Below are 26,135 nucleotides of genomic sequence, written 5' to 3'. Positions count from 1 at the left end.
GAGCTGAGGGGCCGTTACCCGTCTCTCGCCTGAACTCTTATCCTCGTCCTCTCTGAGGCCCAGGCTCGGTCAAGGGAGCAGCGCGCTCACGAGTCCGCCGCTTGTGGCGGTTACGCGCACGCACACTCGTGCGCACGTTCCCTGAGAACCCGGAAGTGCGAGGGAGAGGCGAGCCACGTGGGTGGAGCTGGAGCGCAGCTCGCATGGGGGAGTCTATCCCGCTGGCCGCCCCGGTCCCGGTGGAACAGGCGGTGCTGGAGACGTTCTTCTCTCATCTGGGTATCTTCTCTTACGACAAGGCCAAGGACAATGTGGAGAAGGAACGAGAGGCCAACAAGAGCGCGGGGGGCAGCTGGCTGTCGCTGCTGGCGGCATTGGCCCACCTGGCCGCGGCCGAGAAGGTCTATCACAGCCTCACCTACTTGGGGCAGAAACTAGGTACCTCCGCCCCGCCCCCCGGTGCCCCTGGAGGAGGAAGGAAAGGGAGTATATTCCCCGATCGGCAGGGGCTTGGGTTCCCAGTCTCTGTCACTCGTAGCCGCTGGCTCAACTCTGCACTCCCAGGTCTCCTCCCACCGATCCCTTCCTTCCCTCGGCTTCCACAAACCCCGCCCACGGGCCTGCGCGGCAGTTAGATTGGCCAACTGGGTGGATGTTCTTTGCAGGGCTGTGCTCCAGACGGATGGCTGTATCCATTTTTCTCATGCATGGATTGGTGCCATAAGTGAGAAGTTACGCAAACTCGCTTTCTAACCAGTGACACTGCGGCGAGAGGAGCAAAACTTGGCAGTACAACCTAGTTAGAATTAATAAACACTATTGTCTGGCCTCTTAAGGCTAAGGCCCCAGAGAATTACAGATGGAGTCCTACCCCGTCTTCGTAGACCCTCAATAAACATTTAATGAATGAAGAAAAAAAAAAAAAAAAAAAGAATACTGGACAGGAAAGGCAAGAAATATGCCTAACTAACAAGAGGGGTCTTACAGAGAAAATGGTAAACACGCTTATCGTCCCATGATAAATCTTGCCCCTGAAAATCAAATGCAGGAGCTGATTCAGCTGATTTTCACTAGTAGAAACAAACAGTATGAGTAGATCAGAAGGAAATAATATATGTGAAAGCCAAAGGCTATACATATAAAGTATTACTACTAATAATTACCGATATTATGAATTCCAGAGTTTTTAAGAGTCTTTTTAGTGCTTTGGCCTGTTTTAGACTCTTTAATATCAGAGGCACAGGGTCTGGTATGAACGAAGGACATATGTACAATATAAAATTGAAGACTACAACTGAGTGCAGATTCCAGTTTGAGTTTTTTCCCCCACTTATATTGCCAGAAGATGACCCTGTATATCTTGCTTTCTGTAAACACCCAAGGGGCAGGACTTTCTGAGATCTTTGCTTTAGCTTTTCAAACAGTATCTTGTTATTTAGTGTGTGGACTTGTTGGCAAGAAATAGGTAGTTTCACCTTCTGTATTTTTTCCTTCTTTCCTACAGTGGCACTTTTCATAAATTTACAATTGCTGTTGCATTATTGTAATTCCCTTTCTATGGATTGGCAAATTGTGTGTGTGTGTGAAGTTGTGTGAGTAGGTGATAGAGCCTGTACCAGAATACCTATCTTTGAACTGTCAGATTGTGTTTGTAACCATATGATTTATAAAAAATTGTAGATGTATTGTAATTTACATACTATGTATTGTGTAATTTACATATTATTATGTATATATGAAAATGGAGACGATCCTGGCTATAAAATTGATGGTGGGTAATATTCTGGCAGTTTTGGTGTTTTTAGATTCCTCTGCCTCATGAAGATTGGTAATTGATCCCAGGGTCATGTTTCTTAGGTTCTTTCTTTTAGCTCACCTATGAGAATTTGGTAACCTGTGGCCTCACTCCCCAGAAAAATATATGTGTAATACAATTTTGCATATAACATGAAAGTATTCAGTCGGATTTCCTAAAGCCTATGTATGTTGTTGTTATTGTTTAGTCGCTGCTGCTGCTGCTAAGTTGCTTCAGTCGTGTCTGACTCTGTGCGACCCCATAGACGGCAGCCCACCAAGCTCCCCTGTCCCTGGGATTCTCCAGGCAAGAACACTGGAGTGGGTTGCCATTTCCTTCTCCAATGCATGAAAGTGAAAAGTGAAAGTGAAGTTGCTCAGTTGTGTCCGACTCTTAGCGGCCCCATGGACTGTAGCCCACCAGGCTCCTCCATCCATGGGATTTTCCAGGCAAGAGTACTGAAGTGGGGTGCCATTGCCTTCTTCGTTAGTTGCTGAGTCATGTCCAACTCTTTCTATCTCATGGACCCTAGCTTGCTAGGCTCCTCTGTCCATGGGATTTCCCAGGCAAGAATACTGGAGTGGGTTGCCATTCTGACCCAGGGACTGAAACCACATCTTCAAACAGATTCTTTACCCGCTGAACCACCTGGGAAACCCATAGCCTATGTATGCTGCTGCCACCAAGTCTCTTCAGTCGTGTCCTGTGTATAGACCTCAGTTAAGAAATCCACTCTAAAGTAGATTTCTAAAAAAAAAAAGAAAGAATCTACTCTAGTTTACGTTGTATGTGCCTGGCTTTATGTGCTTGATGTGCATAAGAACATGCACAAGGCTATCACTGTCTCTGACTTGGATTCTGTGAAGTGGCTCTCATTATGTAAAGTGATTAGTTCTGCAAGGACCCCAGCTTGCATGGGTGAGCCTGAGGGCTGTGCTTTGAAACTGATCCACAGAGCAATTTACACTATGAAACATCCTCAGGGCTATTGAGGCTCCCAGCTGATCTGTCATTTCAGAAAAAATGTTCTGAAAATGGCATGTTTAATGCCTCATAACTTATTACCATGTACAGTAAATGTAGGTTCCAGATGTAAAATTTTAACTTTGCAAATACCTTATGGTTTTTCGGCATGGGAATGTTTGTGGTTTTAATGTGCTTACAATATGACTTCTTGATTGGTAGACGCTCCCATTGATTGAGTTCTTCATTGAGTTGACGCTCCCATTTTCTTAAAAACTTGGGAAAATTTTTGTGTTGCCACTTAACACAGTCCCATGTTCTTCAACTACAGAATAATTATCTGGGTTTCTCTAAAAAGCAAAACAAAAAGTTTATGTATACCTTTTAAACATGTAGAAAGCATTGTTTTAAAAAGTAAGTCTTTTTGACCCTACTTTTGTGACTGTTTATTGGAGGCCTTAGCTGTGAATCCTGATTATAAATGAAAGGTTGGGACTTTAGATAAAGGACAGAACTGACAGGGAGCCTTCTGTTCCTGACTTGGCTCAGTTGAACTTTGGAGGAAGTGCTTATCTTATAGCCTTCTCCATACTCTCAGGGGAGAATATACTCCCCTCATTTGGGAAAAGAAAATATGGTGACTCAATACCTGTGAAACCAAAATCAACTGGTGTCATTTCCGGGGGCTCCAAAGAGTTCTCATACCACAGTGCTTTATGTCTCAGCTCGGAGAACTCAACGAGAGCAAAGTGAGAGATAAGAAGTGATTTATAAGAATAGGACTCTTGTGAGGCTTACAAGCGGGTGGGCGAGAAAAGCTGCCCCTTGGGAACTTAACTGAGCTATAGTTTTATAATCAAAGGAAAAATAGCAAGGAGAAGAACTTCCTTGTCTTCCTTGAGTAGACATCATGCTTCCATCATCGGCTCCTCCTCCAGGTTGGGCAGGGGAGTTTTCTTGTCCAAACGTGGTCAAGCTAGGTCTACAAATCATTGTTTTTTATGTGTCAGAGAGTGTGTCAAAGTGGTGATCGTTAACTTACTGAGCTCACTGGACAATATGTGAGTCTCATGCCTCCATTGTTTTATTGTTTGGGGGCATGTCTCATGCTTCTGCAGCGTGGTTTTGTGGTTAAGCAAACCTACTTTTTTGAATAATCAGTAACTTACGAGGGTCTCCATATTTTTCTACTTATAATTGCCTAGTGGTTTTAACCATTTAATTCCCTACTTTGCCCTTTCACTCTGTCGCTATCGCTTGTGGAGGACTTTAGAAGGTCATAGTTTTCTCCCCTTTGTTTTGTTGTTGGAGAGTTTCCTCGACATCTGGTTGCTGGAAGTTTCCATGGTAGAAAATGACTTACCTTGAGAACTGATGTTTAAAGATTATCATTAGCAAGAAGTTAATGGATATGCTTAGAAATTTTGCATACTCCTTTAATATACTTGCTACTTGAAATTTCCTGATATGAGATAGACTGTTGAAATCTCGAAAAATAATGAGCTTTCATGAAAATAGACTTCTAGAAATAATTCAAAATATTTATATTTTGTAAATTCAAAAAACTGAGACAAGAAAGAAGCCTGGTGTCTCTGGTTCCTTGTTTCCCAGCATGAAGAAAGGCCACTCCCCATTGGATATTCCAGTCTTTGTGTGTGTATATGTGCTCATCATGTCGGACTCTTTGCAACCCCCTAAACTGTAGCCTGCCAGGCTCCCCTGTCCATGGAATGTTCTAGGCAAGAATACTGGAGCGGGTTTCTTTCTCTAGGGGATCTTCCCCACCCAGGGATTGAACCCAAGTCTCTTGCATTGGCAGGTGGATTCTTTACCACTGAGCCACCTGGGCTTCCCATTCGTCAGCAGGACAGTCACCAGATAGGCTTGTGCTCCTGAGAGCTTTGAGAAAAAAGACTCATTTAAAAGAAATGAATTGGTGGTCTTTCCCTTCCTTAAAGTGTCAGTTAGCTTGTTTTCACATACTAGTAGTGTATGTTTATTGATAAGCTTTAGAAAGTATTCTTTATATTTATGTGGTGTTTCCACACCAAATGCCTGTGTGTGTGTTCAGTTGCTTAGTTGTGTCCAACTCTTTGCGACCCCATGGACTGTAGCCCGCCAGGCTCCTCTGTCCATGGAATTCTCCAGGCAAGAATACTGGAGTGGGTGGCTGTTCCCTTCTTCAGGGGATCTTCCTGTCCGAAGGATCGAATCCAGGCCTCCTGCATTGCAGGTGGATTCTTTACCATCTGAGCCACCAGGGAAGCCCTTCCATACCCCCTAGATAACCCGCTAGCTGTTCTTTTTCCAGTACTTGAAGCTCCCAATTGACCACAGAGTTGCAGAAGCCTGACTCTGTAGTATTGAGAGCTTCTTTTGTTTTTAATTGGAGGATAATTGCTTTACAATGTTGTGTTTGTTTCTGCCACACAACAACATGAATTAGTCATATGTATACATATGTCCTCTCCCTCTGGAACCTCCGTCCCACCACAGCCCCCATCCCACCCCTCAAGATTGTCTTGGAGCACAAGGTTGAGCTCGCTGTGCTATACAGCAGCTTCCCGCTAGCTTTCTATTTTACAATGCTACTTTCTCAATCCATCCCACCCTCTCCTTCCCCCGATGTGTCCACAAGTCTGTTCTCTATGTCTTTGTCTCTTTTCCTGCCCTGCAAATAGGTTCATCAGTACTGTTTTTCTAGATTGCATACTTAGGTGTTAATATATGATATTTGGGGCTTCCTAGGAGAAGGCAATGGCACCCCACTCTAGTACTCTTGCCTGGGAAATCCCATGGACAGAGGAGCCTAGCAAGCTAGGGTCCATGAGATAGAAAGAGTTGGACATGACTCAGCAACTAACGAAGAAGGCAATGGCACCCCACTTCAGTACTCTTGCCTGGAAAATCCCATGGATGGAGGAGCCTGGTGGGCTACAGTCCATGGGGCCGCTAAGAGTCAGACACAACTGAGCGACTTCACTTTCACTTTTCACTTTCATGCATTGGAGAAGGCAATGGCAACCCACTCCAGTGTTCTTGCCTGGAGAATCCCAGGGACAGGGGAGCTTGGTGGGCTGCCGTCTATGGGGTCGCACAGAGTTGGACACGACTGAAGCGACTTAGCAGCAGCAGCAGCAGCAGGCAGCACTAGTGGTACAGAACACACCTACCAATGTAGGAAACGTAAGAGATGCGAGTTTGATCCCCGGGTTGGGAAGATCCCCTGGAGGAGGGCATGGCAGCCCACTCCAGCATTTTTGCCTGGAGAATCACATGGACAGAGGAGTCTGGCAGGCTATGGTCCATTGGATCACAAAGAGTCAGACACGACTGAAATGACTTAGCACCCACACAATGTTTGGTTTTCTCTTTCTAACTTACTTCAGTCTGTATTACAGACTATAGATTCATCCATCTTAGTTCACCTGACTCAAATTCATTCCTTTTTACAGGCTTCCCAGGTGGTGCTAGTGATAAAGAACGTAAGAGACGTGGGTTTGATCCTTAGGTCAGGAAGATCCCCTAGAGAAGGAAATGGCAACCCACTCCAGTATTCTTGCCTGGAAAATACCAAGGACAGGGGAGCCTGGTGGGTTTTAGTCCATAGAGTCGAAAAGAGTCAGCCATGACTGAAGCGACTTAACACAACACACACACAGACACACACACAGCATTTCATGGTATATATGTACCACAACTTCTTTATCCATTCATCTGTTGATGGGTTGCTTCCATGTCATAACTGTTGTAAATAGTGCTGCAGTGAATGCTGGGGTACATGTGTGTTTTTGAATTATGGTTTTCTAAGGGTCTGTGCCCAGTAGTGGGATTGCTGGGTTGTATGGTAGTTTTATTCCTGGTGTTTTAAGAAGTCTCCCTATGGTTCTCCATAGTGGCTGTATCAATTTACATTCCCACCAACTGTGCAAGAGGGTTCCCTTTTCTCCACATACTCTCCAGCATTTGTTGTTTATAGATTTCTTAATAATGGCCATTCAGCATCGTGTGAGGTGATACCTCACTGAGATTTTGATTTGCATTTCTCTAATAATGAGCGATGTTGAGCATCTTTCATGTGTTTATTGGGAGAGTTTCTTATATCAGTTAGAAACGGAAGGAAAGTGAAAGTCGCTCAGTCGTGTCCAACTCTTTGCGACCCCGTGGACTATATAGTCCATGGAATTCTCCAGGCCAGAATACTGCAGTGGGTAGCTTTTCCCTTCTCCAGGGGATCTTCCCAACCCAGGGATCAAACCCAGGTCTCCCACATTGCAGGCGGTTCTTTACCAGCTGAGCCACAAGGGAAGCCCAAATGAAAGGGAAAGGGATTAGCATTACTGATTATGTGCTTTGCTCCAGGCTTGTTACAAACCAAGTGTTATTTCATTGTGTCTTTTTAGTTTCATGTTAAAACAACTAAGGCTCAAAGTGGCTAAGTTAGTGCACATCACACAGCTTGTAAATTTGGAAGCTGGGATTTGGAACCAAGTCTTTCAGCCTTCCAGGGCTTTCAGCTTTTACTCAGTACTCTTGTTACCTTCCTAACCTAACAGATTTTGTCCTAGACCTCGGCACAAATGTCCATTTATTTCATACCATCACCTTACGAAATCTGCAAAGCTAGACTGAATGCAGACGGAGAAGGAAGGCAAACCTTCCAGAATACAGTCCTGTATAGGATGTTGGATCCACCTGTGTGTGCTAACTCACCTCAGTTGTGTCCGACTCTTTGAGACCCTGCAGACTGTAGCCCTCCAGGCTTCTCTGTCCATGGGATTCTCCAGGCAAGAATACTGGAGTGGATTGCCATGCTCTCCTCCAGGGGATCTTCCCAACCTAGGAATCAAACCCACATCTCTTAGGTCTCCTGCATTGGCAGATGGGCTCTTTACCATTGGTACCATCTGGGGATACACCTGTACCATATCGTTTTTGCTGCTATTAGTAAGAGAAATGATGTGAATGCTAGCCAGTGTGATTGGGCAGTGTATTGGAGAAAACACTTTTTAAGTATCAGTAGTTTGCCTGTGGAATCAGAAGTTAAGTAGGATGACCATCCACATGAAAGTGAAAGTCACTCAGTTGTGTCCGACTCTTTGCAACCCCATGGACTATACAGTTCATGGAATCCTCCAGGCCAGAATACCGGAGTGGGTAGCCTTTCCCTCCTCCAGGGGATCTTCCCAACCCAGGGGTCGAACGCAGGTCACCACATTGCGGATGGAATCTTTACCAGCTGAGCCACAAGGGATGCCCAAGAATACTGGAGTGTGTGGCCTGTCCCTTCTCCAGTGGATCTTCCCAACCCAGGAATTGAACCAGGGTTTCTTGCATTGCAGACAGATTCTTTACCACCTGAGGTATCAGGGAAGCCTGACCATCGGTATAGGTTTGCTCAAAGTTGAGGGGTTTTTCAGGACATGACACTAAGGGTTTCCTGAGAAGCTGGATTTTCAGTACTAAAACCTGGACAGATAAACCAGATAAACAGATAAACCAGGGCAAAGTGGTTGCCATAGTAGTAAGGGATATAAGAATCCTTTCTTGAAATACAAACTGGGCAATAAATTGTGAAATGTTTCATTCATTAAGAGAACATTTTACAAAAGGCTTGATATGTAACTTTCCCTCCTAACTTATTTAGAATACTAACTCATTCATTAAAGCTTTCTGTGAATTATTAGCAGAGAATTTAAACTGTCCTTGTCTCTGAGATTTTTAATATTCCTAAGACTTCCTGTTTTAAACCTGATGTTTCTTTTTGTTCTCCTAGTGTCTTGCCTCTGAGCCTTTGTTAGGGTACAGAATTGCTTCAGACAACATCTATGAAACTGGCCCCAGAAATATAGTTTTTCATGTATTCATACAGAAGTAAAGAAATGATGTATATGCCATTTGAACCTTTTCAACTGTTGTAAAGAATGTATTTGGCCTTACTTTTTGCTGATTTCCTTTGGAACCCCTGAGTTACAGCAGCAGTTATTTATAATTGCTTCCTACTCTTAATAATTCACAATGTGGTGCTTATTGTGATGTAACCTATAGTGTCAACCTTGCTAAGAACACTAACATTTCCTTTTATTCTCCTGGGGTCCCAGTAGGCTGTGCTTTCCATTTTCTAGTATAGCTTAAAAGAAAAATACAACTCCAAAGCCAAGATGAAGTTTTCTAATATACCAGGAATAACAACAGTGTCTCATAATTGGGTATTCTCTTTTGTTTTAAATTCCTAAATGTGGAAAGAGGGCTTTTTAGAACCAGGTTCATGTCACTTGCTAGGTTAACTATCCTCTGAATTAGATCTGAATCCTTCATTGAAGTGGGATTGGCATGTGGGTAAGGAAAACTCAGTGGTAGAGTCCACCTGCCAATACAGGAGACGTCGGTTTGATCCCTGGGTTGGGAAGATCCCCTGGGGAAGAAAATGGCAACTCACGCCAGTATTCTTGCCTGGAATACTACCAGGGAAGCCCATTCTTGCCTGGAGAATCCCATAGACAGAGGAGTCTGATGGGCTACAGTCCTTGGGGTTGCAAGAGTCAAACATGATTTAGCAGCTAAACAACAAGGCAACAGGAAAATCATACACAGGTCCATGGCTACACAAAGGAGTGGTACCAGGCATCCACTTAACTTACTCTCCAGTGAAATTATGAGTCACAAAATATGTAGAAGTCAGAGAATACAGTAGATGAAAAGTCATTGAGCTCAGTGGCTTGGATTGTTTCCTTCTGGATGCTGGCAAGCATTTCGTGGGTCTGGTTTCTCTTCCTTACCTGCTTCTGTCATTTGCCTTCCAGGGGGCCAGTCTTTCTTCAGCAGGAAGGATTCCATTCGCACCATCTATACTTCCCTGCACAACGAGCTGAAGAAGGTGGTGACCGGCCGTGGTGCCTTTGGGGGCACTGCTCCTCACGTGGAAGAGCTCCTTTCCCACCTGTCAGAGCAGCTCTGCTTCTTTGTTCAGGCTCGCACAGAGATTGCAGACTTCTATGAGAAGATGTACACTCTCAGCACACAGAAGTTCATCAATGCTGAAGAGCTTGTTGGCCTTTTGGACACCATCCTCAAGAAATACAGCTCCAGGTCAGTGTAGGTGAGGAGGGAGGGATGGGATGTGGCAACCTTGCAATTCCATGCAGAGTCTCATGGAATAACTGTGAAGGAAAAATGGCTGTATTACATTTTATATATGTTAATTAGTCAACAGGTATACATTAAGCAGGGCTTCCTTGCTGGCTCAGTGGTAAAGAATCTGCCTGCCAGTGCAGGAGACACAAGCTACCTATAAAGAAGTGAGATTGGTTGTAATGTATTACTTACTGTCAGATCCAAAAAGCAATTCCAAAAGAATTTGAATGGTGCTGTGGACATCATTGACTGTGAATGACTCAGTTTTATTTGGGGTCCTTGGAACCTGGCATAGACCCTTGCACATAGTAGGTGCTCAGTAATTTTATGATGAGCTAAATGGAAAGTGATGACTTTGAAGGATACCACTCCTTTGAACATAATGAGTTCAGATATGTTTGCTTAAAAAAGAAAGGCAGATATATTAATTTATATTCCCAAATGAAGGCTAATTAATGCTCATCTGATTAACAGATGAGTAGTGGGCAAAGTACAGAGATTAAAAGAGACTATATGGAGGAGGTAGAATCTGAGGAGACTTAAAATTTTTTTTTAATTTTATATTGGCGCATAGTTGATGAACAATGTTGTATTAGTCTCAGGTGTGCAGCAAAGTGTTTCAGTTACACATATATATGTTGTCTATGCTTTTTCAAATTCTTTTCTCATTTAGATTATTACAGAATATTGAGCACCGTTCCCTGTGTTGTACAGTAGGTCCTTGTTGGTTATCTATTTTATTTTATTTATTTATTATTTTTTAAATATTTTAATTTTATTGGTGTATAGTTATTTACAGTTTTGTGTTAGTTTCAGGTGTATAGCAAAGCGATTCAGTTATACACATACATGTATTTATTCTTTTTTAGATTCTTTTTCCTTATAGGTTTTCACAGAATATTGAGTAGAGTTCCTTGTGCTCTATACTAGGTCCTTGTTGATTATTTATCTTATATTTGTAGTTTTGTGTGTATGCTCATCTCAAGGTCCTGATTTATCCCTTCTGCCCATCTTTCCCCTTTGGTAACCGTAAGTTTGTTTTTGATACCTCTAAGTCTGCTTTTATTTTGTAAATAAGCTCATTTGTATCTTTTTAAAAATTAGATTCCACATATGAGTGATATCACGTGATACTTGTCCTTCTCTGACTTACTTCACTTAACATGATAGCCTCTGGGTCTATCCATGTTGCTGCAAATGGCATTATTTTCTTTTTTATACCGAGTGATGTTCCATTGCATATGTGTACCACATCTTCTTTATTCCTTTGTTGATGGACATTTAGGTCGCTTCCATGTCTTGGCTATTGTAAATAGTGCTGTAATGAACGTTGGGATGCATGTATCCTTTCGGATTATGGTTTTCTCTGATACACACTGCTATATTTAAAATAGATATATAGATGTCAATCCCAAACTCCCAATCTGTCCCTCTCTGAGAAGATTTTTAAGGGCAGGTAGGATTTTGAAAGCAAAGGTTGGTAGAAAGGTTTCTTCACATCTGTGGTTTCTCCCTATTTGTGACTCCATATCCAAGGATGCAAAGTATTTACTGTTGAAAAAAATCTGCGCGTAAGTGGACCTGTGCAGTTCAAACTCATGTCATCCAAGGGTAAACTGTATTCTAAATTATCTTTTTATTTACTTTTAATAGGTAATATATTGTTGCTGTTCAGTCATTAAGTTGTGTCTGACTCTTTGCAGCCCCATGAACTGCAGCACACCAGGCTTCTCTGTCCATCACAGTCTCCCTGAGTTTGCTCAGACTCATGTTGATTAAGTCAGTGATACCATCCAGCCATCTCATTCTCTGTTGCCCACTCCTCCTCTTGCCCTCAATTTTCCTCAGCATCAGGGTCTTTTCCAATATATTAACATGGCTCAAAATTTATAAAAGTGCAAAAGAATACAGTAGTGAAAATTCACCTTCTGCCCCTGTTCCTCAGGTAAATTCCCTTCCTGAGAGTCAGTGAATGTTAACAACTTTTTTCTGTCGTTCTCAAGAGATAGTCTATGCATATCAATACACATATTTTCTTTTTTTAAACAAATTTTACATGTTTTCAAATTTTTTATGTTTGGAAGTATTGTTTTATTTCTCCCTCAAATCTGATTAGTATATGTTGTCTCTTAATAATTTTTATAAGCCAAAACCATAGTATAACTGGAGATATGATTCTTAGGATGAAGGATCTTATGTGGTGATTCCCAAATGCTAATGTGAAAGTGGTTTTGTTGAACCATTTCAGGAGCTTAAGAAAAATACTTATATCGGGGCCCTTCTTTCCCAAGAGAGTAAGATCTAGCAATTCTGGATTGGGTATCCAGACACCTGTCTGTTTTAAAAGATTCCTGTGATACTGATACATAAGTCGGCAAGAAAAATTGAATAAGTAGGAGAATGATGCCGATACTGGATATATGGGGTATGGAGCCTTATCAGTGTGTGTGCAAGTGCCTGTGTGTTTGTTGTATCATAGTAATGAAGGTAGTAGTGGTTTAGTCACTTCAGTTGTATCCAACTCTTGAGACCCTATGGACTGTAGCCTGCCAGTCTTCTTTGTCCCTGGGATCTCCCAGGCAAGAATACTGGAGTAGGTTGCCATTTGTTTCTCCATGGGATCTTCCCAACCCAGGGATAGAACCCACATCTCCTACATTGCAGGTGGATTCTTTACCACTGAGTTCCAGAAATTCCCCATAGTAATGAAAGGTTATTACTATTTAACTGTTTTTGTTAGAATTGTGATATATCAACCTTGAATCTTCTTTGAAACACCCCAACTTCTCAAAGCCCTGGGAGTTTCTTCCACTGCAGTAGCAAAAGCCCAGATTTCATTGTTGGAGATCTTAGGGCACTTGTCTGTACCCCTCATCCTGCTGAGTGGACACTGATGGAGTTGGGCTGTAAGATAACACATGATCAGTAAGTATTTTCAGCTATAGACATTCTCCACCAATACTACCTTTGTCTGCTTGATAGGGAATTACTGATCACAGACACAACCTAGTCCAAAAATGACCTACATTTAGATGCTTTGGGTTAATTTGAGCAATATAAATTCTTTAGAATTACTGAAAAGTTGAAATTTTGTATAATATATTGATTTCGGGGGAGAAAGTGGAATTATTTTAGATACAAAGTAACATGATTTACTCTCTGCTTTCAGAGTTGAAGAGGAAGCATGTTTTGTTTTTTTCCCCTGGAAGCCAGTTGTGCTCAGAGTAGAATGGTGCTAAAGGTTTCCTCTTTTGGCAAACTTACTACATTGTTAAGCAAATACAAATTCTTGTTTAAGAATCATAGTCATTTGTGATGCTGCATTTCAAATTGAACAATTAATACTAATCATTTGATTAATCATTAACATTAATCATTCTGTGTGCCCTATAGAAAGAATAATACAGATTTAATTCTTTCAGGGTCAGTACAGTTCAGTCACTCAGTCATATCTGACTCTTTGACTGCCCGTGGACTGCAGCATACCAGGCTTCCCTGTCCATCACCAACTCCTGGACCTTACTCAAACTCATGTCCATCAAGTTGGTGATGCCATCTAATCATCTTATCCTCTGTTGTTCCCTTCTCCTCCTGCCTTCAGTCTTTCCCAGCATCAGGGTCTTTTCCAGTGAGTCAGTTCTTTGCATCAGGTACTGGAGTTTCAGCATCAGTCCTTCCAATGAATATTCAGAACTGATATCCTTTAGGATAGACTTGGTTGGATCTCCTTACAGTCCAAGGGACTCTCAAGAGTCTTCTTCAACACCACAATTTAAAAGCATCAATTCTTTGGCGCTCAGCTTTCTTTATGGTCCAACTCTCACATCTGTGCATGACTACTGGAAAAACCATAGCTTTGACTAGACGGACCTTTGTCGGCTATCTAAATTGGTCATAGCTTTTCTTCCAAGGAGTAAGAGTCTTTTAATTTCATGGCTGCAGTCACTATCTGCAGTGATTTCGGAGCCCAAGAAAATAAAATCTGTCACTGTTTCCATTGTTTTCCATCTATTTGTGGTGAAGTGATGGGACCGGATGCCATGATTTTTGTTTTTTGAATGTTGAGTTCAGGGTCAGGGTGTCTACTATTCCTTGAATACTTTTAAAGGGAAGTAGAACTTGGGTTTTTTCCCCCAAGGAAGCATCAGTGGAACATTTTTTGATTCTGTAGAATTTGTTTTGAATTTATTTACCTGTTATGTACAATGGGCATAAGAGAAAAATCTGGCTAATCCTTCTGTTTCATGGTTAAAGCAAAACTAGAATATTGATTATAAATGCAAATTAATATATACTCTCCTAAAGCAAGAGCTTTTAATTGAAGTGCAGTATTTTATGTTATAGATATACAATGCAGTGATTCACAATTTTTAAATGATACGTCCCTTTTATAGTTATTATAAAATATTGGCTGTATTCCTTGTGTGGTGCCATGTGTCCTTTTGATGCCACGCCATGCAGGATGCAAGATCTTAGTTCCCCAACCAGGGATCTGCAATTATTCATTCTAGACAGCTTTTTAAAGTCCATCTGGTATAGCAATAATATTCTATTAAATGATTTTTATTCTTTAATCATAATTTTATAGCTAGTATTTAAAGGACATTTTAAAAAATTGAGTTACATAAGTTTATTTGCCTTTGGGGGGGAGGGTTAAAGTAGAGAAGGATAGCTTTAAACCTTTGCCAGGCAAAGATAGACACACCAGGCTTCTTCTGCCTGGAAAAACTATGTGTTTCCTGTTTGCATTTTAGGAAGCCCATTTTGTTTTTTAATCTGAATGCTTCAAATGACAGAATTCTCACCATAGGCAGAACTGTGATTTGATTTATTAGGCTTTATGTGAAGAAAGCTGAGCGCCGAAGAATTGATGCTTTTGAACTGTGGTGTTGGAGAAGACTCTTGAGAGTCCCTTGGACTGCAAGGAGATCCAACCAGTCCATTCTAAAGGAGATCGGTCCTGGGTGTTCATTAGAAGGAATGATGCTAAAGCTGAAACTCCAGTACTTTGGCCACCTCATGTGAAGAGTTGACTCATTGGAAAAGACTCTGATGCTGGGAGGGATTGGGGCAGGAGGAGAAGGGGACGACGGAGGATGAGATGGCTGGATGGCATCACTGACTCAATGGACGTGAGTCTGAGTGAACTCCGGGAGTTGGTGATGGACAGGGAGGCCTGGCGTGCTGCGATTCACGGGGTTGCAAAGAGTCGGACACGACTGAGCAACTGAACTGAACTGATGCCCTTTTTCCTTCAAAAAAGATTTGTAATGATAACACTGTTAATGAAACAGTTGGTTGCATGTGTGTAGTTCAGTAAGGTTAACTATTGCCTACTGAAATTTTCATAAGCAAAACCAACAACAGTGCGATTTATGTGGGACACATTCTATTCTTGTTAATTGACATGCCTAGATCTTAACAGTGAAGACTCGAGGCTTTCCTGTGATCTTGCCCCAACCCAACTTCTCAAATTATCTAAGACCCATCAAATGCTTTAAATTGCATTCAAACTCTGAGTGAAAGGAAAGCAGCTTCAAAGAGAAAACAGGATTTTAAGCAGAAGTCCCCCCCCTAAAAAAACCAACAGTCCACAATCTAATGCATTCCCCATAAGTATTTGCTATTTCCTACCTTAGCCTGTTACTTAGTTCGCTTAGAATGTGCTTGAATTTGTATCAGAGGAAATACTGCCTCTTCCCTTTACCCTTTTTCTAGCTGGGGACCCTTTAGCAAAAGACAGATTAATGAGAAAAAAGCATACAAATGTATTTAATATAGTTTTAATGTGGCCTGGGGGCTTCCCTCATGGCTCAGATGTAAAGAATCCACCTGCCAATGCAGGAGACACTGGTTCAATCCCTGGGTCAGGAAGATCCCCTGGAGAAGGAAATGGCAGCCCATTCCAGTATTCTTGCCCGGGGAAATGGACAGAAGAGCCTGGTGGGCTACAGTCCATGGGGTCGCAAAGAGTCAGGCACGACTTAGCAACCAAACAACAATGTGACCTGGAGTCTTCTTAATGAAATGAAGACCCAAATAAGTTGTTAAATCTGTGTCTTTATGCTAGACTTGATGATGAGTGGGAGTTGTGGGAAAAAGTGGTATGAGCCAAGTTTCCTGAACTGGGAGAAACAGCAAGGCCTGTTAGCTCAGATTTCTCTCTGTGACCTTTTGTCTTTGGAGATAAGAATGTTCCTTTCCTCAGGGTACAAGGAGGGGCCCTCTTACTTGAGGGTTTTATTACCTGCTTCAGGAAAGGGCCAGAAACTCCTTCCTGCACTTGTCATTGGTCAGATTCATTCAGCTTAAAATAGTCAATATACCAGGATGCCATAGAGTTCTATCTTGTATCAGCTGTTGCCACAATCATTCTGTATAACAGACCATCCCCAAAGTCACACTTTCAGGCAGACAGGTCTACTGGGAGTTGTTTGATGTAGGCTGGACTCAGCTGGGTAGCGGTGCTGAACACACAGCTCTCAGTGGGCTTGGCTTTTTGTTGTGAGCTGTGGGCTTAGTCAGCTACATGTGTGTTCATTCTGAGCCCAAGGTTAGAGAGGAAGCAGCTACCTAGTGGTGAGGCCCCAAGTGCAAAAGAACAAGCCCAGTCAAGCTCATGTTAAGCTTTTGCCTGCATCAGATCTGTTAACATCCCTTTGGCTAAAGGAAATCACATAACCAGTCCATGGTTCAGGGTGGGAAAGTGTGCCACCTCTGGTGGGAGGGCTGCAAAATCACACAGCAAAGGAGGTGGAGTTGGGATAGTTAGGAATTTGGGGCCTGAAATTTAAGCCCTTATCTTCACATGGCTAACTCCTACTAGTTCTTTGAGCTTTGTGGGTCAATTTAAACTTGTCTCCTCCATGGCCTGCACAACCTTTCAACCAAAACGAATTGTTCCTTTTTCTAAACAGTAACTTGATCTGTACCCATCCTAAGAGATACCTGTACCCATTATAAACGCCTCCTTCCACCAGGTTAAGTCTTGTAGGGCAAACCTTTGGCTAATTCATCTTCATTTCGTCAATGTGTTTATATCTAAAAACTAGTAAAATAGTTGTTTTAAGTGGGATTATAGATTTTTTTAATGTGGTGAAATTTACGTAACATAAAATTTACTGCTTTAATCATTTTTAGGTGTACAGTTCTGTGACATATCCTATATTCACATTGTGCTACAGCTTTATTTTTCATCAGACTTCTGACTTCTCACATGCGTGGACCTCCATACTTCTTTTGGAAGGAGCTGCTTGATGGGGATCTGTGAAGGAAGCAGTGCATGCTTGAGTTCTCTCTCTCTGTTTCTGTCTTCTCTCTCTTTTTTTTTTTGGAGCAGATGTTCTCTGCAAATAGTTGTCAGTGTATTCTGTATTCAGACTCTTTCAAACTTGCTGCCATAGCTGAGGTGTGTGTTTTTGGATTACGATTTAACAGACCACCACCACCACCCACCCCATGGCCTGAGATGTGAATAGGTATAAGGCACAGAGCAGGAATGGAAAGATGATACAACGTAATGCTAATCTCAAAGTCTTGGCAGAATAACATCAATATAAATTTTTAGCTCTTCTTGAAAAGATGAAAAGTAGCTTTGCCATTCACATTCATCCTAATCAACATTGAACATTTAAACACTTTTAATATGTTTATGGAAAAGCTTGTGTGGAATTCTAAAGGTTGGTACAGAGAATTCATTTTCTTTCAAGGAGAATATTGGATATAAATGATTTCCAATTGGAAGCAGAAAAATCACTTTGAGTACTGTTACTTGTGATAGAATGATACCATTTTCCCATTATTAACAGTCTTACTGTGTTCATAGTTCCTTGGCAGATTTTTCTTGTTACCCATGATTACAGAATATTGTGATGCTTAAGGCTTGTTAAGTGTCAAGTTGCCTAAAGGATAAGGTGGTAGGAGCATTTCCTAGAATGCAAAGATTTTGAGACATGCTATAGTGTATGTGTGTGTGTCTGTGTGTGTTAGACTTTCCTAGTGTTTATTTCGAAGCATGTAATGTTTGAAGAGTCCAAATTAGTTAATTGAGTACTTGAGCCAGAGGATTTTTAAAAGACACTTTTATTTATTTTTCTGCACCAGGTCTTTCATTGCGGCACGTGAACTCTTAGTTGGCGTGTGTGGGGTCTAGTTTCCTGACTAGGGATTGGACCGCTTCTGCATTGGGAGCACGGAGTTGTAGCCACTGGACCACCAGGGAAGTCCCTGAGCTAGAGGATTTGAGATCCGGTTTATTTTCCAGTAGTCATGTATGGATGTGAGAGTTGGACTGTAAAGAAAGCTGAGCGCCGAAGAAGTGATGCTTTTGAACTGTGGTGTTGGAGAAGACTCTTGAGAGTTCCTTGGACTGCAAGGAGATCCAACTAGTCCATCCTAGAGGAAATCAGTCCTGAATATTCATTGGAAGGACTGATGCTGAAGCTGAAACTCCAATACTTTGGCCACCTGATGCAAAGAACTGACTCATTGGAAAAGACCCTGATGCTGGGAAAGATTGAAGATGGGAGGAGGAGGGGACAACAGAGGATGAGATGGTTGGATGGCATCACTCACTCAATGGACATGAGCTTGAGTAAACTCCAGGAGTTGGTAATGGACAGGGAGGCCTGGCGTGCTGCAGTCCACGGGGTCTCAAAGAGTTGGACATGACTGAGCGACTGAACTGAATTTATCCTTCTGATTCTTTCAGTGCCTTATTAGACTACACCCTCCATCCATGTTTTAGCTTCCCTTTCCTAGAGGATGTTGACTATAAAATGCCAGTAATACAAAAAACAATGTATTATTGTTATGTGAATAACTGCATCCTATCTATCACATGATAATCAGTTTCTATCTTATAATATTCAACCTAGTTTGGGATCTCGTAATCATCTCATTTTTTTAGGGTTTTAAAAACTCTAGATATATTTGTGATGATTTTTTTCCGAATTGTTTAATTGATAACCAAAATTGTCCTCTTCAACCAGGGCCAAAACAGGTATGTATGAATCTTCTGTCTCTTTGACAGTATGTTGTTGCTGTTGTTCAGTCACTAAGTCACGTCTGACTCTTTGCAACCCCATGGACTGCAGCACGCCAGGCTCCTCTGTCTTCCACTATTTGAATTTACTCAAATTCATGTCCATTGAGTCAGTGATGCCATCCAGCCATCTCATCCTCTGTCGTCCCCTTCTCTTCCTGCCCTCAATCTTTCCCAGCATCAGGATCTTCTCCAGTGAGTTGGCTCTTCATATCAGGTGGCAAAGTATTCAAGCTTCAGCTTCATCATCAGTCCTTCCAATGAATACTAGGGATGATTTCCTTTAGGATTGACTGGTTTGATCTTGCAATCCATGGGACTCTCAAGCGTCTTCTCCAGCACTGCAATTCTTTGGCACTCGGCCTTCTTTATGATCCGACTCTCACATCCGTACTTGACTACTGGAAGTGTAGCAATTAAATTACATAGGGTCAAGCCTGTAAATCATATCCCATGGTGACTGGAGCATACTGGAGTCATCAAATTAATTTAGTGAGTTCAGTTCAGTTCAGTCGCTCAGTTGTGTCTGACTCTTTGTGACCCCATGAATCGCAGCACGCCAGGCCTCCCTGTCCATCACCAACTCCCGGAGTTCCCCCAAACTCTTGTCCATCGAGTCAGTGATACCATCCAGCCATCTCATTCTCTGTCATCCCCTTCTCCTCCTGCCCCCAATCCCTCCCAGCATCAGAGTTTTTTCCAATGAGTCAACTCTTTGCATGAGGTGGCCAAAATATTGGAGTTTCAGCTTTAGTATCAGTCTTTCCAAAGAACACCCAGGACTGATCTCCTTTAGAATGGACTGGTTGGATCTCCTTGCAGTCCAAGGGACTCTCAAGAGTCTTCTCCACCACCACAGCTCCAAAGCATCAATTTTTCCTTGCTCAGCTTTCTTTACAGTCCAACTCTCACATCCATACATGACCACTGGAAAAACCATAGCCTTGACTAGATGGACTTTTGTTGGTAAAGTAATGTCTCTGCTTTTGAATATGCTATCTAGGTTGGTCATAACTTTCCTTCCAAGGAGTAAGCGTCTTTTAATTTCATGGCTGCAATCACCATCTGCAGTGATTTTGGAGCCCCCCAAAATAAAGTCTGACACTGTTTCCACTGTTTCCCCATCTATTTGCCATGAAATGATGGGACCGGATGCCATGATCTTCGTTTTCTGAATGTTGAGCTTTAAGCCAATTTAGTGAGTAGTAACCAATGGCACCCCACTCCAGTACTCTTGCCTGGAAAATCCCATGGACAGAGGAGCCTGGTAGGTTGCAGTCCATGGGGTCACTACGAGTTGGATATGACTGAACGACTTCACTTTCACTTTTCACTTTCATGCATTGGAGAAGGAAATGGCAACCCACTCCAGTGTTCTTGCCTGGAGAATCCCAGGGATGGGGGAGCCTGGTGGGCTGCCGTCTATGGGGTCGCACAGAGTCGGACACGACTGAAGTGACTTAGCAGCAGCAGCAACCTAATTACAAATATATATGTATAATAAATATCAAGAGTACATTGTGCATAGTAAGTGTGAAGTGAAGTAAAGTGAAGTAGCTCAGTCGTGTCCAACTCTTTGCAACCCCATGGACTGTAGCCTACCAGGCTCCTCGGTCCATGGGATTTTCCAGGCAAGAGTACTGGAGTGGGTTGCCATTTCCTTCTCCAGGGGATCTTCCCTACCCAGGGATCGAACCTGGATCTCCCGCGTTTTAGGCAGACGCTTTACCGTCTGAGCTACCAGGGAAGTCCCATAGTAAGTGTAAATATGAAATTTATCTATAGGTATATGTATAAAGTATAGTATAGTCACAGTACTAAGTCACAGCATAAACTGTATTTCTTACTGTAGATCATGGCTAAAATTTTTAAAAAACATTTTGTCTAGGACAAAAAGGAATGGAATCACAGTATTACCTTGACTTTCTTTGTGATATCGCCTCATTTCTAGTTATGTAATTTCTGGGGAAACTGAGGAGGATGGGAATGTGGATCAAACTGAGGAGGGTCTTTAAGTTCAAGGAAGGTGAACTTGCACAGGTTATTAAAAGGCCTTGTAAGCCTTTGTTAAGGATTTTAGATTTTATCCTGAGATAAATGGAAAGTGATTGAAGTATAAAATTTTTTAAATTTAGGCACCATTTTGTTTGTAACTGTGATTAAATTATGAAGGGAATTTGGGAACTAGGATTGAATAAGGGCTTTCTGGTAAGTGTCCTATTCCTTTAATAAACACTTATTGATTACATACTATGTTTCAGATATTGGTTTATCGTCTCTACTCCCATCTGCAAAATAGGTTTTATAATCCTTTTGGAGTTACTGTGAACATTAAATAAGGTGATATGTGTTATGTGCACATTTAAGAGATATTTCAGTGACCTTTTCTTTGCCTCTTTAGGATCTAAGGCTGAAATAGAATGTCGTGTTTTGTCATACAATTCCTGGAATAAATAAACTTCAGACAGACTTATAACAGAAATTACCTGGCAGTCCAGTGTTTAAGACTCAGTGCTTTCACTGCCCGAGTTCAACCCTGATCAGGGAATTAAAATCCCACAATCTGTGTGGCATGCCCCAAAACAAACAAAATGAAACAAACAAAAGCTGAGAAAGACTTACAGCTAATTCAGTTTTTATTTGAAAAGAAAGTAGCATCTATTCTCAATTTCTTTTTGTAACATCAGGCTCTTCCCATGGGAGATTATAACACTGATATAATCCTGAGATGGTGAAGTTGTCAGAACGATTGTTTAAATAAATCAACATGGAATCTTTCTGTCTTTCCCTTCCCTGCTCTCAAACATAACATTGTTTGTCTGACCACACTGGGTTTTTTTTTTTTGAGGATAGAAAGTGTCACCGTGGGGTCACATTTCCACTTAACGTGTTCATTTCCCTTCCCACTTTAGATTTCACCACCCCATCCTCAGTCCTCTGGAGAGCAGTTTCCAGCTGGAGGTCGACGTCCTGAGTCACCTCCTGAAGGCCCAGGCCCAGGTCTCCGAGTGGAAGTTCCTCCCGTCCCTGGTGAACTTGCACAGCGCTCACACCAAGCTGCAGACTTGGGGCCAGATCTTTGAAAAGCAACGGGAGACCAAGAAACATCTGTTTGGAGGGCAGTCTCAGAAGGCCGTTCAGCCCCCACACCTTTTCCTTTGGCTGATGAAACTCAAAAACATGCTTCTTGCCAAATTTAGCTTCTACTTTCACGAGGCGCTGAGCCGACAAACGACTGCTTCAGAAATGAAAGCGCTGACTGCAAAAGCCAGCCCCGACCTCTTTGGAAAGATTTCCAGCTTCATCAGGAAATATGACGCTGCCAACGTGTCCTTAATCTTCGACAACCGAGGTTCTGAGAGCTTTCAGGGTCACGGCTATCACCACCCCCATTCCTACAGAGAGGCCCCCAAGGGAGTGGATCAATATCCGGCTGTGGTGTCTTTGCCCAGCGACCGGCCTGTCATGCACTGGCCCAATGTCATCATGATCATGACGGACCGCACGTCTGACCTGAACAGCTTGGAGAAAGTGGTCCACTTCTATGATGACAAAGTTCAGAGCACCTACTTCCTCACCCGCCCAGAACCTCACTTTACCATTGTTGTCATTTTTGAGTCAAAGAAATCGGAGAGAGACTCCCACTTTATTTCTTTCCTTAGTGAGATCTCACTTGCCCTTAAGAACCCCAAGGTTTTTGCAAGTCTAAAACCTGGATCCAAAGGTTAGCAGGTGGTTTGTGTGAAAGGTATTCAAGACTGGGTGTTGTGTTCTTAATTGCTCTAACGATCTACAGTGGTCTATGATTAGAGGTTCCACCCCACCCCAACTCCACACCCCTCCCCACCCCTCCCCTACCCCATGCTTCTTGCATTTCTAAATTCAGGACAAACCCTGCCTGATTGCATTGCGCCCTTTATAAGCAATTATGGCCAACTGAATTACATATCCAAAGAGTAGTCTAGGAGGTGGTCATGGATGCTGGTCTCTGCAGTACAGCAAGGTATTTTTTTTTGGCGTTTTCTTCTATTTTCCTGTATTTCATGTAGACTAATATTTATTGGCCTTTGATTCTTCTTTCCAGATGTTTTATATTGTCCCAAACATTGTATTCCAATGTAATTTCAAACGCCCTGTCTTTCCCTCCCCTCCTTCCTGGATGAGTAACTGAGATTCTATGTAAAACAGCTTTTTTAAAATCAAGGAATATTTTCTGCTCATGAATTAGCAAATTAACATGAAACTTTAAGTTTTGTGATAAGCAAATTAATATTTTTGATGCCACAATTAGGGTCTTGATGAGAAAGTTCTATCAATTTTTGAAATTGACAGTGATTCAGAATGGTAGCAATAGCATCTGGTTTTTTTTTTTTTAACAATTCCGAAGATTCTCAGGGCAACTTTAATAGCCAAGGTTGCTTTGGGGATGACCTGCACATCTAGCTGCATTTGTTTTTACCCTTACAAAGTTTGAATTTTTCACTGTTTTAAAGTCAGTGTAAGCCATTAAGTGGTCGTTCCTTCCTTCTTCAGGAAAGGAGCGATTTGGCTCTCTGTTTATCACCTTTCTGTTGAAATGCATGCTCATGTTTGGCTCCTCCCTGGTTATCTTTAGGCTGAAAAAGCAGGCAGTCTTGATTTTTCAGCCACTTTTATGCAACTTAACCTACTTCTATAAAGTCAAAATGGAGGTCTTGATATCTTTTACTTGCTAAAAATCTATTGTGCATTCAAAAGACCTCTTCGTAGTTGAGTAATCCACCTACAGTTAAGCACATCTCAACCTGGGTTTCATTCCTCTCTCCTCCACATTGTTTTTAGAAGCAGTGATACATCTTAACACGTGCTTCCTTAACGCTTCCTTTCAGTAGATGTTCATGGGGAAGGAGACAGATGAGTGAAGCCATAATGGACTGTGGAGACCTTCCCTTTCTAGGTTATTGATTCAGAATAAAAATAAGCCACAAAGAGTAATTGAGTTGTTACTATTTGATAGTTCCTTCAAAGCTTGTGTGCAGCATAATGATCAGAGCATTTCTCATGATTGCACGGAGTCACGGTTTTTTACGGGGTGGCCACAGCAGGCAAGCTGGCAGCATTGGCCGAGACCAGAGAGTCTCTTGAATCCATGTAGGAGGCCTGCCTATCTCAGACTGGACTCCCTGGTAGAAGAGCCCACTGGCCTGTTTTCTGTGGAGAACATGTGTTTTTCTTTTGTTTTAACTTTTTTTAAAAAAATAAAAATATGATTTGTGAAAAGCCAGTTTGCTTTACATAGGAAGTAGAGATTTACTTCTGCATTTTATTCACTAAGGTTTAATAAAAATCTGGGCCGATTTCACAACATTTAACTTACATAAAAAATTGAAAACAATTGGAGCTAATTAGTCAAATAATTTTTCTTCCTTTCCGTGTTTTTCCAAGAAGCTGAAAAATATTCCTTGGTGTTCATGAATTTTTTTTTCCCCCTAGATGAAACCACCATTAGCCTTAATGATATGGTGTCCCATTTACCTAAAAGAAATAGGCCTCAGTGGAGCATGGCAGAGAGTGTAAATACAACATATATACAATATTTAAATACTGAGTCCTCGCCTAGAAAATATTTGAATTGTATATTTATTTTTAAACCTATTTTGGTTCAAGCTAGGAAAAAAAGTCATTTTACTCCTGAGATTTGTCCTTTGAAATCAGTAATGAAATGATCTATAAAGTCTATTCTTTGCTAATGTGAAGTGAAGTGAAAGTTGCTTAGTCGTGTCTGACTTTTTGTGACCCCATTCTCCAGGCCAGAATACTGGAGTGGGTAGCCTTTCTCTTCTCCAGGGGATCTTCCCAACCTAGGGATCGAACCCAGGTCTCCCACATTGCAGGCGGACTCTTTACCAGCTGAACCACAAGGAAAGCCCAAAAAAACTGGAGATGGTAGCCTATCCCTTCTCCAGGGGATCTTCCTGACCTAGGAATTGAACTGGGGTCTCCTGCATTAAAGGCAGATTCTTTACCAAACTGAGCTATCAGGGAAGCCCCATGCTTTGCTAATGGGAAGAATAAATGCTCATTTTCTGTAGACCATTTGCTTTGAAATATGTTTCTAAACCACAACTTGATCAATGTTTATGGGTAATCAGAAGTGTAGTGAACACTTATCAAGTTTGCCAACAAGCCCATCAACGAGTGTTCATTTCAGAACGCTGTATGGACAGAGGGTGAACATTATGACTTTGTTCTTTGGGTCCAACCTGGTGTGTCTGATTGTGTCATCTTAGGGAGTGTGACAGTAAAGCTAAATTCTTAACCCAGGAGCCAATATCCTGTTTATAATTGCTCTGTACATTTGAAGATACTAGAGAAAATAGTTGTTATTTCAACCTCACTCCCAGTAGAGTCACTCAGGTGATTGTCCAAATAAGTTCACCCTTTGATCTAACAGCCAACTTGCAATTTTCTTTGGCAAGTTGGCCTCTGAGTTTGACTTCCTTATCTGTAAAATGGGAATAAGGAAACATGGTCTGCTTTTTCCAAAGGATGTGTAAGAATGAACTGAGATCACGCATGTAAAAATGCTTTGCAAACTTACTTGAATTTGAATGCTGTCAAAATAAAAGATGAACCACTGTTTCTTTAAACTTTGCTGTTCTCATCTTTCTCTTCAGATTGGTGACAAACCTGTACTTCGACATTAAGTTTGGTACTTAAAGAACTAGTTTAGAAGAGGTGGCAGATAAATGTCTAATCAACCCACCTGCTCTACTTATTTTAGAATCTTTGTGAAGTGAAAGTGAAAGTCGCTCAGTCGTATCCGACTCTTTGTGACCCCATGGACCATATAGTCCATGGAATTCTCCAGGCCAGAATACTGGAGTGGGTAGCCTTTCCCTTCTCCAGGGGATCTTCCCAACCCAGGGATCGAACCCAGGTCTCCCACATTGCAGGTGGATTCTTTACCAATTGAGCCACCAGGGAAGCCCTTAGAATCTTTGTGGTTCTTCCCAAATTTTTATCATTGGTGAAAGCATCATTTCATTTCTGTTTTCTTACTGATATTTCTTAGTCTGGTTGCTCTATCAATTATTGAGAAGGGTGAATTAAAATCTCCAGTTGTGACTGTGGATTTCTTTATATTTGTCAGTTTTCTGCATTTTTAAATCATTTTATTGTGCCCATACACATTTATAGTTTTTCTTTCTCATGTATCAA

The 26,135-nt window shown here is 41.8% G+C and overlaps 1 protein-coding gene and 1 non-coding gene across 2 annotated transcripts; one reads left to right on the top strand and one right to left on the bottom strand.

Moving 5' to 3' along the window:
- The first annotated feature begins 179 nt into the window (after positions 1-179).
- Positions 180-25,564, top strand: C5H12orf66 (chromosome 5 C12orf66 homolog). Its single transcript, XM_027542432.1, has 3 exons — positions 180-438; positions 9,562-9,847; positions 21,848-25,564. The coding sequence occupies exons 1-3, from the start codon at positions 204-206 to the stop codon at positions 22,662-22,664; spliced, it is 1,338 nt and encodes a 445-aa protein (XP_027398233.1). The 5' UTR covers positions 180-203; the 3' UTR covers positions 22,665-25,564.
- Positions 20,611-20,682, bottom strand: TRNAF-AAA. The gene has a single exon. It is a non-coding gene; the product is annotated as a tRNA-Phe (tRNA).
- Positions 25,565-26,135: the final 571 nt, after the last annotated feature.

This window comes from Bos indicus x Bos taurus, chromosome 5 (genome assembly GCF_003369695.1).
Source record: "Bos indicus x Bos taurus breed Angus x Brahman F1 hybrid chromosome 5, Bos_hybrid_MaternalHap_v2.0, whole genome shotgun sequence".
Classification (NCBI taxonomy): Eukaryota; Metazoa; Chordata; class Mammalia; order Artiodactyla; family Bovidae; genus Bos; species Bos indicus x Bos taurus.
The sequence above is the reverse complement of the archived record's forward strand: the minus strand, read 5'-3'. Positions and strand labels throughout refer to the sequence as shown.

Coding starts and splice junctions, on each gene's coding strand:
- C5H12orf66 (XM_027542432.1), top strand. CDS start 204: ATGGGGGAGTCTATCCCGCTGGCCGCCCCGGTCCCGGTGGAACAGGCG. Junction 439..9,561: donor CTACTTGGGGCAGAAACTAG/GTACCTCCGCCC, acceptor TTTGCCTTCCAG/GGGGCCAGTCTTTCTTCAGC. Junction 9,848..21,847: donor CTCAAGAAATACAGCTCCAG/GTCAGTGTAGGT, acceptor TTCCCACTTTAG/ATTTCACCACCCCATCCTCA.